We start from the raw sequence: 12,727 nt of genomic DNA, 5'->3' as shown, positions 1-12,727 counted from the left end.
ATTACTGTCAAACTGGAAAGGCAGCTTTCCTGCCAGGTAGGCTGAAACCCAGCCAGAATAGGACATCTAATAGTAATATCTGAGACCCTGAGTTCATCAACAGAGTGGCCTGCACAAGCCACCTCACTGTCATGCATGGGGCCAGCCTTTCATCCTGTTTGCTCCACCTTCCCTTGCTCTGTCTTGTTTGCCTTAGTTGCTATACAGCCACAGAAAGCAGTCCCCAACCATCCAGACTGTGACACTCTTTGCAGAAGCCAGTTCCTTTCCACGGGCTGCAGGCACCACGTCAGGGTGAATCTAGATGATGGAAGCCCAATAGCAGAGAGGAGTACTTACACTTACAGGTTGACTTTTTGGCACATCATAAACACCTTCCTTCTTTTGGCTGGTGGGAACCTATGGGAAGAAAAATCAACACCATAAAAACCTTTTGCATTCCACTTTCCAAGAAGAAAGCTTTCAGACTAGCTCCCATCTGGCAAAATGTATGTGAGAATGGTCTCTGAGGCCAGATGAAGGGGGCAACTCCAAGGGAGTGCTGTGACTGTGTATGCATCAGGCCAAGGTCCTGCCCTTAGAAAGACGGCTAGGAGAGGAGTGGGCACCTACCAAATGTCTGCAGGGTGTCTGCCTGTGGGGTCCTCCATGGAATCACACTCAGGGATCACATTATGGAAACATCAAGACTTCACTAAAGGCAAACCCAGAGCCACAGAGGTGCTTTCGTTTGCTCAAAATGATTAGAAACAGTTTTCAGTTGAGCTTACATTTCTCAGTGTTCAGACTGACATCCAGGTTATTTAAATTACATTTTGAACATCCCTAATCAAAACACTTTTCCCACTGAAAATTTTGTTTTGGGGATGTGCTGTGGGCAGAGTCCATACAAACATTCCAAAATCAATAAACAAACAAAAAGACAAAATCAAAACCCCAAAACAAACACACAAGCAAAAAACAAATGCACTTGTTAGCATTTTTTCCTCCAAACATTTTGAATAAGGGACAGCTGACCCATGTAACAGATAACAATGCCATAGTACCAAATGCAGCTTCTGTTGGGATCACACACAGGCCATCTGATGATTCCTGAACGTGTTCACTCCACAAAATGGCTTATATATGAGCCAGAAGATCAGCACTTTAACATTTATCAGCACTTTCTTTCCTTCCCTCCTTCATTCAGTTTGTCTTTCTGAGGGGCACACAACATCTCCTTCTGAGCATTACCACCAAAAACAGCCTCTAGCAGCACTGCTGCTGGCTCTGGTTATGGGAGGGATCCAGTGAGAAAGCTAATCTTAGCTGAGTAAAGGTATCACAGGTACCCAAGTGCTGGAATACACACAGGGATGATAATACATCATCCATATGTCACAGATGTTCGCAGGTGACATATTTCACAGTGCTAACGAGAGAATGTTCACTACTTTCCTAATGAGTCAATCTGGGCGATGTGCAGCAGCACGCCAGATTGAAAGTGCTCAGTGGCTGCTCCTTCCCCAGAAGTTTAGCTCACACCTCCAGCAAAGGACCAGTCAGCTGTGTTCATCTTCCCACTGGACCTGGACCCAGAGCTTCTGAAGAGCATATGCAGAGCTTCACACCTACGAGGTGTTTGGGGAAGGCCTAGTGGCTTTAAATACACCACTGAAGAATGCAGAGGACAGCAAACCAGAAAAAACACTGGAGCTCCTATTTTCAGTACCTCTGTTTTTTCACTGTTTGTTATCTTAAGATCCCCGCTAGGGGCCCTCAGATGTTGGTATTATCATTTCTATTTTAAAGGGCAGAAAGTGAAGCCCACAGGAGTTTGAATCATTCCCAAGACTTTTAAAAGCATGCTGTTCAAACCCAGCTCTTTTTGGTTTCCATGTAAGACATGCATTAGTAATAAGTGAGATAGGATGGGCTGGGCACAGTGCATATGCCAGGTACTTTTCTGGACATTTGTATTTTTGCACAGATTCTCCATTGATCCTAAGAACAAGGCTATCATGTAAGGGCTTCGGCTCTTTCAGTGATGCGGAAGAGGAGGCCAGGTGAGAGCCCCATAGCTGGTGAGCAGGCAAACCCAGGGCTGGATCCCGGGCTGCTTGCCATTTGATGGTTAAGCTGCACAGACAGCTACTCTGCATGGATAAAGTATTTTGTTTGTTGGTCTGCACATCCTATATTCCCAGTAGCTCATGTGCGTTCTTGCAGAAGCAGAACCATGGGTGAACATGGCTGTATGCTTTCAGAGCTGTTTTTACAAATCTTAGTTTGCAGGTAGCCCAGGAAGAAACGTCCTTTTTCTGCTCCTGATGACTGGGCTCCAGTGAAGAAGAATCCTCTCAGAGGACGGCTACAGAGTCCTTGTTAACGAGGGCCAATAAATTAGCAGCGCTCACTTTTGTTTTTACTAGCTCACCCTTTCGTGAGCAAAATGAACAGCATTCTGTTCCCCGTAATTCACTGCTCACTACGGGCACTTAGCACAGTTGAACCGCGGCTGCCTCTCAATTATCCCTGCAAATGGAGGAGAAGCGGGGCGAGGAATAAACCCAAACTGTGCATAATTGAAAAAGCTTTTCCACTTGGCTCTCCCATGGGTGAGAGATCAATCTGCCTGTTTGTTCTTTAAGATTTATCTCAGCCAGGACAACTTCTTCAATGTCCAGCTCTCTCAGCCTCACTAAGAGCCCTCCGCTGAACTCCTGTCACTTCCACAGCAGCCTTTTTAAAAAAACACTGAAAGATATCAAAGGACCTATGAGGTCCCAAGCCTGGCGCCTTTCCTGGGAGAGTGATGGGAAGGGAAAAAGAGGGATGTGAATATTATTTTAACAAAGCTCCTTGTCTTGTGTGCAGGGAAGGTCAGCGATCAGCTTCTCAAGGAGCATAAAATGCACATTATCTTTCTTGGACCTGCGAGCCCAGCAAGGGTGGGCAAGATAATGTGTTGTCCTTGCCTGTAAATAATTAAGTCAAGACAGACTTTGTCATGAACCATTCATCACGTGGATGCCCAGGTGTGGGACCCTGGCTTTCATATCTGCCCAAATGGTCCATCTATCTACACAGATGATACACTCAGCACAGTGGCGTTCAGAGAACCAGGTTTCAGATGGAAAGGAACCAGAAAACTGGTTTCCAAACTTGTTCTGCCACACGCTGGGTGACTCGGGCAGGTCACTTTGCTCACTGACTCTGGTTTCCCCATGTGCTTGTCTTGGGCATCTAAGAGGTTGTCAATAACCCCCCGAAGGTGGGGTCCCTGCCATGATCACTGTGACATATCTAGGTGCTTGGCACACTCTAGAAACTCCATGCATGTGAAAAGTTTTTGGATAAATTAGCGAATACATACTAAATTGCTTTTTAAAAGCTCTACAGGAAAAGTGCAATGCACACACAAGACGACACATAACTACATAGTGTGGAGAAGTGTTTGAAGGACATGCTGGGCGACAGAGACCAGAGAGTCAGCATTTTAGAAGGATGAGATCTGACGAATGCTGAGTGACTTACAATGATGTCTGAGTAAATGAACTAGGAAAAGGCCCACTTGACAAATTGAGAATTTGCTTACATAGGATGCTTGTTAACAGTTTAGAATCTAATTTGGTCTCAGAGCCTCTGACCTCTGGGGATTTGACTTTATTAGTTTAAAAAGTTTTTTCAGGGGCCTTGTGCTGTGGCATAATAAATGAAGCCTCTAATTGTGGTGCCAGCATCCCATATGGACACCAAGTCCTGGTTGCTTCATTTCTGATCCTCTCTTAATGGCCTGGGAAAGCAGCAGAACATGGCCCAAGTTCTTGGGCCCCTGTGGGTGACCTCGAAGAAGCTCCTGGCTTTAGCCTGGCTTAACTCCAGTCTTTGTGGTCATGTGGAGAATGAACCAGCGGATGGCAACTTTCTCCTCTCTATTTCTGCCTTACAAATTAAATAAATAAATCTAAAATAGATAAATAAATAAAACAGTCATCACAGTAGCTATTCTTCCTGACTCAGGGTTCACAGAACAGTGAAAATTATGAGAAACATGAAAATGCTTTGTACGATGAGGTTTGGTAGTGTTTTAAAAAATCACTTTTCCTGAGCCACGCAAAGGTACAGGCAGTTGTCACTGCCAACACAGGTGGGAAGCATCATCCAAGAGTAGTTGTACTGTCTCCTGGGCCTCTAAGAGCTTACTGAGGCTGGACATGAATAGGAGTAAGAAGTGAAGTTGCAGCTTTCTACCTATATCCTGGCATTCAGCTTCATTTTCTGCATGTCTGACAGCACCTGCTAGGATGGACAGGACGAGCGTGTACATGAGAGCTAGTGATGACGAGGGGGTTGTTGCAGAACATCCTCATGTGATGTCATCATCTTTGCATCCCTTTTGGGGGCAGGTAATATATTGTTCCCATTTTAGAGGCCAGGAAACTGAGGTTCTAAATCAGGCAGATGGCACAGAGACTACACAGAGCCTGCAAAAGTGTCAGAAACAAGGCTTCTGGCTTAGGAAAATAACTCTTAGACACTTGCAGACTGTTTCAATGAAAAAAAAATCAAGAGAAAAAGAAGAGTGAGGCTCCTAATTGCAGCTGTTTAAAAGCCCAGCCTTATCGTTAGGCTGTATGAGCTTATCTCTTACTAAGCAAATTGAACCCCAGAAGACTGGCCCTGTAGGAAAGGAAAATGACCAGAGAGCTTTCCAATAGAAGGTGATAAAATATTCATTCACTTAAATGGTTCTTTCCTGTTAATGATGGACAGATGGGAAGATCTGGAGGTCAGCGCTGCTAAAACAAGTGTGATTTTTAGATAGGGACAGAACGGACTGCAGAATCTTAATTGCGAAACTCAGAGGGACACAAGGCAGAGCGAGCTACTTGCCTTCTCAGTGTCCCTGTAAAATGGGACTCAAATACCCACTTTATCTGTGACAACTGAATGAGTCCGAAAATATGTTCAACATTCTTCACACAGCAGACGTTTCAGGACGCTAGTTCACTTTCCCTTTACAGAGAAGCTGTATAAGCTTTAGTTGTACTTTCTCTCTCTTTCTTTTAATAGCCTCAATAATGTTTTCAAAATACAGGTTTTAATATGTACTTTATTTTCAGTACTGGAGATAAACTTTTTTAAAAAGCCTGGTGAGAACATTTTTTAAGACTTATTCATTTTTATTTGAAAGGAAGAATTACAGAAAGAAAAGGAGAGGCTTAGAGAGAGAAATATTCCACCTGCTGCTTCATTTCCCTAATGGTGGTAATGGTTGTAGCCAGACTAAAGCCAGGAGCCAGGAGCTTCCTCTGGATCTCCCATGAGGGTCAGAGCCCCAACAACTTGAGCTACCTTCCACTGCTTTCCCAGACCACAGCCAAGGAGCTGGATGGCAAGTGGAATAGCCAGGTCATGAGGCAGCACACATATGGGATGCTGGCTCCACAGGCAGAAAACAGCCTATTAAACCATGGCACCAGTTCCAGGTGAGCACATTCTTTTCAGAAATAAAGAGCCCTACTGTGTGTCAGATAACAGCTCTCCACTTTATTAGATTTCTAAGAAAAATATTTTTTGCTTCTGCTTAGAATATTCAAGATGCATTGAAAATTAAAACATTGTATCCAACTGATCCTTAAACAGTGCAATGGCAAAGCAATTGAAAACTATTAATGAACGGCAGGGAACTGAAGGGAAACCAATTCACCAAAGCCTGGAAATGACCAATCCCCTCCCACCTTTATCATTCTTCAGCCCAGCCCATGCATTGATGCGTTCAAGGAAGTGGTGTAATGGGAAGAGAGGTAAGCAACTGTATACCTGATAAATGTTTTCTTCTGTTTCGGAATCACGGATTGGCTCATGTCCAGCCTCAAACACAATGTACTATTACAGGAACAGCCAGAGAGGAAAGGTCAGAGGTGAAGAAGAAAGAAGGGGAAAAAAAAGTATTTGGGATTCAAGAAACAAAATATAGTGAGCATTCAAAGCAACTGGCATTAAAGCAAACATGTTAAAGGTACCACTAGATTTCTAAAATACAAAGTTCTTTGCACCTTCCTGCATTATCCAGAAATAAAAAACTACTGAAGTTTGCTATGCAATCTAGCAGCAAGGGCTGCCCTAGTGCCTCTGGACTACCTGGAGAGGCAGGCTCTCCATTCAGCAGGGCTCTTAGTTATGTTTGAGCATCCTGGCACTGATGCTGTGCGTGCTGGGAATTCCACACTTGGCCACCTGTGGGTCACAACTCAGTGTCCTCGCTTTGCTCCCCATGGCTCGACATCCAAAAGAAACCTGAAACCTGGAAGAGATCCGAGGCCCCATGCTCCCTCATCCCTTATGTAAGCAATGCCCAGTCTTCTAAAAGGACAATGAACTTGATTCTTTCTGAGCCAGCTAGACAGGGGCCCACGTTTATATCATCAGCAACCTGCTGACCTTTAGCATTTGAATGCAAGGACACTAGAGGACATGCATCTTTGACTTCAGTTTGCATAGAAGCTGGTTCAAATGATAGTTCTCCCAGTTGAAATGATCTCTGTGACTTAGCATCTACCATAGCAGCACCAGCTTTCTCTGTGAAAGTATGCATTTACACATAGCATATGTGGCACACACAGACAGCATCTATGTAGCTCAGAAATACAAGGTTGAGATTTTCTCTTGAGTTCAGAACTTCAGGCTGGTTTTGGCTTCTCCTCCCTTTCCACCTTTTTGCTTGCACAGATCCCTTAAGCCCAAGGGAGGTCATCTCTCTGCCCATTGCTAGCTTGCAGACTACACCGAGTCTAGAGACAGCTACAGGCAGAGAAGCTTCTGGAATTATTCTTGCCCTCTGCCCAACAGCCCTGGCAAGGGCCAGGTAATCCAGGGGGGATCAAAACTAGGGTCAGAGAGAATTCTCGTAGCTCTTGAAACACAATCCATCCTTTGGGCTTGTGCCCAAATACCACCAAAATGTCAGGCCCGGTCTCTAGTTCTTAATGCAGATAGGCCCCTTCATTATTCACACACTCTCTAATGAACTCAGAATATTCAAGAGCTGCTTGAACACATTCAACTCTGGCTCAAACTTTTACAGACTGCGCAGGGGGCTGAGGAAGGGGCCAGAACGGGGGAGGCGCCTCTTCCGATCCCATGCTCCGGGTCTGGGCCAAACTTCTTAGTATTTATGGAAATTCACTGCTGGAGGTGCTGCCAGCCCTCACACTCACAAACAACCTTGGCCCCTCTCCAGGTTCTGCAGTCACTGAAAGCTTCCCTTTTAAAACCCCGACTCATTTCAGAAATTACCTGGTACACAGGATCTTCAACATCCTCTTCCAAAATGGTCTATTGCAGGGTGAGGGAAGCGAGGGTGCAAAGCAGAAGATACAAAGGGAGAGATGTGAGACGTTTGGAAATTATAGGACAGTAAAGCAAGTGGCACTGGAAGAAGGGGCTGGTGGGTCATTAGGACACACAGCAAAAGCCCAAGGCCTGTGGCCACCTCCCTTCTCCTCTTCTGAACAGCAGCTCACACAGCCGTGCATCTTTGCAATCCTCTGCCAGCATTGACATCTTCCTCTGGATTAAAGATTTCACTTTCTCTAGCATAGCTAGAGTTTTAGAAAATAAGGGATCATTTCTAACAGCTTGCTTCGGGTGCCTGTCATTTACACGAAACCTTTCATCTTTGTTTATTTCTGCTTGGTAGCAGGAGGCACAGGGCTGACTGTCAGTGTTCACATGTGTTTATTTTAAAATGGGTCGCTTCCTAAATTCACAGGAATACCTGGTACACGGCTTGTTCACACTGCTTATCCTTTTGTGCCTTTTTTTCCAATTCTTCTCTTTGCTTCAATTCGTAAATGAGCTGAAAGAGATCTCTCAAGTCCAGAATCACAGGTTCAGCCTGCAAGAAAGGGGGGTGAAGCTTGTTACGAAGGGAATGGGGCTGAGCTGCAGTCGCCAAGTTCTGTTGTTTTGTGGCTGCAACCAGCAGCCCTTCCTTTTTCTATTAAACTGAAAGCATTCCGTTGTTAATTAATTCTACCTTGTTTATATTGGTTTAGCAAATTGCATCTGGCTAAAGTTCATTTCTTCAACTAATTATATTTGCAAATTCATAATAATCATAGGCATAAAAGACATTGCTTTTACTTATTAGTGATTCGAAATACAATAAAATTAGGGCTGGCCTTACGCACAACAGCTATTTGTTTTCTCTTATTTTCTTTTTAAATGAGACTATGAGCACAAGGAAACTTACTTATACACTATGCCTTCATCCAGCTTAATCAGAAAGGAAAATAATCAGTCATTAGAAAATATCCATTAAGAAAGAAAAAAAAAACAAAACTTTGACTGATTGGTCTGGGCATGCTTCCTGCTGCAAAGCTGCTGCTTCTAGCGGGGGACCTGAGCTGCTGCTGGCGGGGTATGGCCAGGTGTGGAGGTCTCTGAGGGGAACAGATCGACAGTCCCATTCTTCAGCATGACCAGCAGAGACTCACAAATGCCCTGGATGTGATACTCACCGCTTGGGCTGTTTTGATGGCCACAAATCTGTGATTTCCTTCCTTCCCACACACATATCCAAAGGCCCGGTGATCTGTGATGTCCTTTGCAATGTAGGAGATTTCATGCACAGCATGATGATGCTGAAGAGCCTGTGGGAGACCAAAGGAAGAGCATGTTTTCTGGGACCTTCCCTTTGAGCTGTTGATCAATAGGAGACGTGTTTCAGTGATGTGTGAACAGGCCTGGAGGGTTTTGGAGAAGCCGTTTGGCCCAGATGGAAAGGAAGAGCTATGCCTGCCCTTGAGATGTACAGGCTTCCCTCCATGCTTTCAATGTTGTGACCAGGGAGACAAAAAGACTGTTCATTGCTGAGAGAGCGTCTGTCCTGGCAGCTGCACAAGTCAGTGTGAGATTATAGGTGAGTGCCTGCTCCATCCTTCATTGTGACCCAGCCCACTCCAACCTTGGGCTGACAGTGAACACACATGTGCACCAAGAGCTTCTGCATGCTGGGGCATACCACATACACTGTGCAAGCCCAGGGCTGCCATCAACATCCATAGCAGTGTGGATAGATCTGCACAGTGATGACACCTTTCCCAGAGTTGGTGCTAGGACGTGTTGAGAACCAACAGCTTCCTGGTATGACCATTTGGGGCAGAATGAGGTTGCTCACATCCTTGAGGCTTTGGGGGTCAGCCCCTTTGTCACATCCAATCTTTCCCTTCTTTTGTACACTTGCCCAACTCTTGTTTCTTTTCCTATGGTTATTCGAAACAATTACTTGTGTGACACTTTCCCCTTCAAGGGTTGTTTTTCTTTTTTTAGCAGAGACGATGCCTTCCCTTCATGTGTTTCTATACATTTATAGTCTCTGGCTTGGCTATTCACTAATCTCTAAAATTCTCAAAGGCTTAACACCCGGGCCAGTTTGCATGCTGACCACTGGACATCATGCCTGAAGGAGGATTTAACTGCCCAGTTACCCTATTCTCTCAAGCAGCAGTAAGATAATTCTACAATGTAATGGGTTTGAGACCCTCCTCCCCAAAAAGTTGGTGAATTAAGGCAGTGTTTGTTAGTAAAATAATCAGGATCCACTTATGTTTGTTTGATTAGAAGGACAGAATCAGCTAACAGAGGAAAATTGCTCCAGGATTGCAGTAGCTTTTTCATAGTGTTAATGATGACACATTGTTAAGATTTATATTCCCTCACCATGAGGGTATTGATTGATAGGCTTCTGTGTGCCCGGATGTTGGGCACAAAGGGGAAGTTGCAGACAAAGACACTCTTTCTCTCCTCTGACTGAAAGCATTTCTCTTTCTGCATCATTTACAGAATGTTATCCATGTCTCCTATTAAATCAAAGTTTGACGACAGTACCTTATTGATTGTCAAGGGGAATATTGCTCTAAAATTAAACTGCGATTAGAAGACTTCCTGGTGGAATTAGATTTGGAGATGATTGTGCAATGGTAAAATATCACCTACCATGCTAGACAGCAGATGGAGATGTTTTAATTTATCTAGGAATCCTCATTAAGTGTTTTAAAATCAAAACATTTTTAACGCCTGACGATACTTAATGTTGCCTTGCAAAGTGTAGCTGTGCATGTGTGAGTGAAGTGCTTAAAGATACTTGTAATATTATCTTTTCCCATAGTTAATTTTATGACATGTTAAAAAGGATTTCTCTTGAAAGTGTCTCATTCATTTGGAAGCTAACAGTCAGTAGGGGAATATGTCTCTTCTTTCTCCAATCTTAACCATGCAGGCATAATACAGATACTTGGAAACACAAATACATTCAAATTTTGCTAATCCCACAGTTGTATTATCACATTCATTTCAACAACTCAGAGCGTCATGCAAATACTTGCTCAGTGAGCCTCAAAATTGCCCATGTCTTCAAGAAGATTTTATCAGCACACAGACAGCTGGAGCTAGAAACAACCTAAAGTACTACATAGCTCAACTTTGAGTCCATTCATCAAGGGACTGAGGGGTAGAAATTGCACTGGCAGGATCAGCATTAAACCCAGGACCTGGTCTTTCCACTCAGGAGGGCAAAGCATCGAAAACAGGAAACACAATTATGTAGGTTCATGGTCTCCCTACCCCAAGCTTCCTAGTTCAACAACAAAACGATCACCTGACCAACTAGGATGAGGCAGGCAAGACAGGGGAGTCCTGGCTAAGGACAGGGAACTGAGGCTCTTCTGGGTTTGGCAGGTATATGAGATTAGGGGTCACAGATCGAAAGGGTTAGAGTAAATTTTAGCTACAGTTTATTTTTGCAAACTTCCAGGTCATGAAATCTTGACTTTTTCTTTGGGTGACATCCAGAACAAGGAGAGTTCTTGGGCAGAGCAGACAGAGTTTCTCTCAGTTCTTGTGACATCATGGATAGTTCCGGAAGTATAGGGAGAGCTCCAAAGAATGCCAGGATGGAGGCGGAGGCAAGGTATTTCATTTTGCAATGGTTATGGTTTTGGAAAATCATAGTTTAGCTATTCAAGTACTATGAAAAATCCAAGTAGGTGCTTTGCATTGGAAATGGAGCCTTCAGATGGGCCTGGTGCAACAGCCTAGTAGCTAAAGTCCTGTCCTTACATGTACTAAGATCCCATATGGGTGTCAGTCTGTGTCCTGGCTGCTCCACTTCCCTTCCAGTTCCCTGCTTGTGGCCTGCAAAGGCAATAGAGGATGGTCTAAGCAGCTGTGGGACCCTGCACCCAGGTGGGAGACCTGGAAGAAGCTCCTGGCTCCTGGCTTCAGATTGGCTCAGCTCTGGCTGTTGCAACCACTTTCTCTCTCTCTCTGTAAATCTGACTTTCCAATATAAATAAATAATTTTTTTAAGGAACCCTCCAGAAATACCCTCCATTTGCCACAACTTCTTTGGAATCAGGCTGTGAAGTTCACCATGTCTGCCCTGGATTTTGTATCTGACCACCTCTATGCCATTGCTCAAGTGTTTTTCTCTTCTGAGTGCCTTCTTCCTACTCTGCCTTGTATTTCATCAACTCACATAACTGCATAACACCCAGGCCTCAAGCTCCCATAGCTCCCACATCTAACTCATGCAAGGAGCCTTCCCTGGCCCCTGCAACCCCTTGGTAACAATTCTTAACATCCTTATAGGATGCTGTGTACTCCTTCATTTTGTTTACACTTGTACATTCATCCGGTTTTTCATACCTGTGTACTTACTAAGTGCTTAATACATTTCGTGTCTTGCACCATTTGCTATATCTCTGAAAACAGTTAAAATAAAAATAGCTCATTCCTCAAAGAGCTCTCAATTTCATAAGTAGGTATGTAAAGAAACTGGCCACTGCAATATAGGTAAAATTATGTAGTTTGTCTAATGGATTCTTAGCAATACTGGGGAAAGGGCATCAGGTGGAAGTTGACTAAGTAGATAACCCTTGAATAAGTATGGGAGGATGAACAGGAAGTCAACAGACAGTAATTTTCTGAAACACATGGCGTACAAGGGTATCTACATCATACGAGCAGGACATTTTTGTTCATTTTTTTCTCTACCAGAAGGCAGAAATGAAAAAAGGAGCAGGGGAACAAGAGAGAGAAGAAGGGGGGAAGGGTAGAAGTGTGGTTGGAAGTTTGGGAACATAGAAAGATAGAAGGAAGAACGGAAGGAGAATGGGAGAGAGGAAGAAAGGAAAAGACCAAGTAATCTTCAGATGTGTGCTTCGCAAGTCTTGTACTCAAAAGATTGTTCACTGAATGAATGCATCAGGTTAAATTGCAACATTTCATATAGGATTCATTTTGTGAACAGAGGGTTTCTTCCTTGCTCATCATTAAATCTTTATTTTTGCATTTCCATGAGCCATTTACCAATGTTTAAATGAAGTATCAAATTGTTTGGAGGGTTACTGTCTGACAGAATAAATTACAGAGAAGACTTAATTTGTAGCATGGTTCAATACAGCCAATTAAATACAGTATGGATTAGGAAGTCATCTGCTGCAGACTTTACCATTAGCTTTCTTTTTTTAGGAATAAATCCTGCCCTATTTAGCCTTCATATTAGTACTGTGTGTGCATGTGTGCATAAGAGTCCCTGCTTTCCCAAGGCAGAACTATTCACAGTCAAGATACCCACCAGGATTCCAGTGAGTTAACAACAAAACACAAAGGCAGATACCCAGATAGGGAATAAAAATAGATACACGCAAAATACATCACTTCACACGGGGAGCAATTA

General features: G+C 43.8%; 1 protein-coding gene across 2 annotated transcripts in view; it reads right to left on the bottom strand.

Moving 5' to 3' along the window:
* The window catches only part of DAB1 (DAB adaptor protein 1), a 383,239-nt gene that overhangs the window by 44,250 nt on the left and 326,262 nt on the right, over positions 1-12,727 (bottom strand). Inside the window, exons 5-9 of one of the 2 annotated variants that reach the window (XM_040978648.1) lie at positions 8,508-8,639; positions 7,763-7,882; positions 7,282-7,320; positions 5,806-5,871; positions 340-399 (exon numbers count right to left, since the gene is read on the bottom strand). In XM_040978648.1, the coding sequence (XP_040834582.1) occupies positions 340-399; positions 5,806-5,871; positions 7,282-7,320; positions 7,763-7,882; positions 8,508-8,639 (417 nt within the window). The remainder of the gene's footprint in view (positions 1-339; positions 400-5,805; positions 5,872-7,281; positions 7,321-7,762; positions 7,883-8,507; positions 8,640-12,727) is intronic. The other variant, XM_040978649.1, reaches the window with a different exon arrangement.

Source organism: Ochotona curzoniae, unplaced genomic scaffold (genome assembly GCF_017591425.1).
Source record: "Ochotona curzoniae isolate NIBS_2020 unplaced genomic scaffold, NIBS_Ocur_1.0 contig_291, whole genome shotgun sequence".
NCBI classification, from domain to species: domain Eukaryota; kingdom Metazoa; phylum Chordata; class Mammalia; order Lagomorpha; family Ochotonidae; genus Ochotona; species Ochotona curzoniae.
This window is presented reverse-complemented; position numbering and strand designations above follow the sequence as displayed.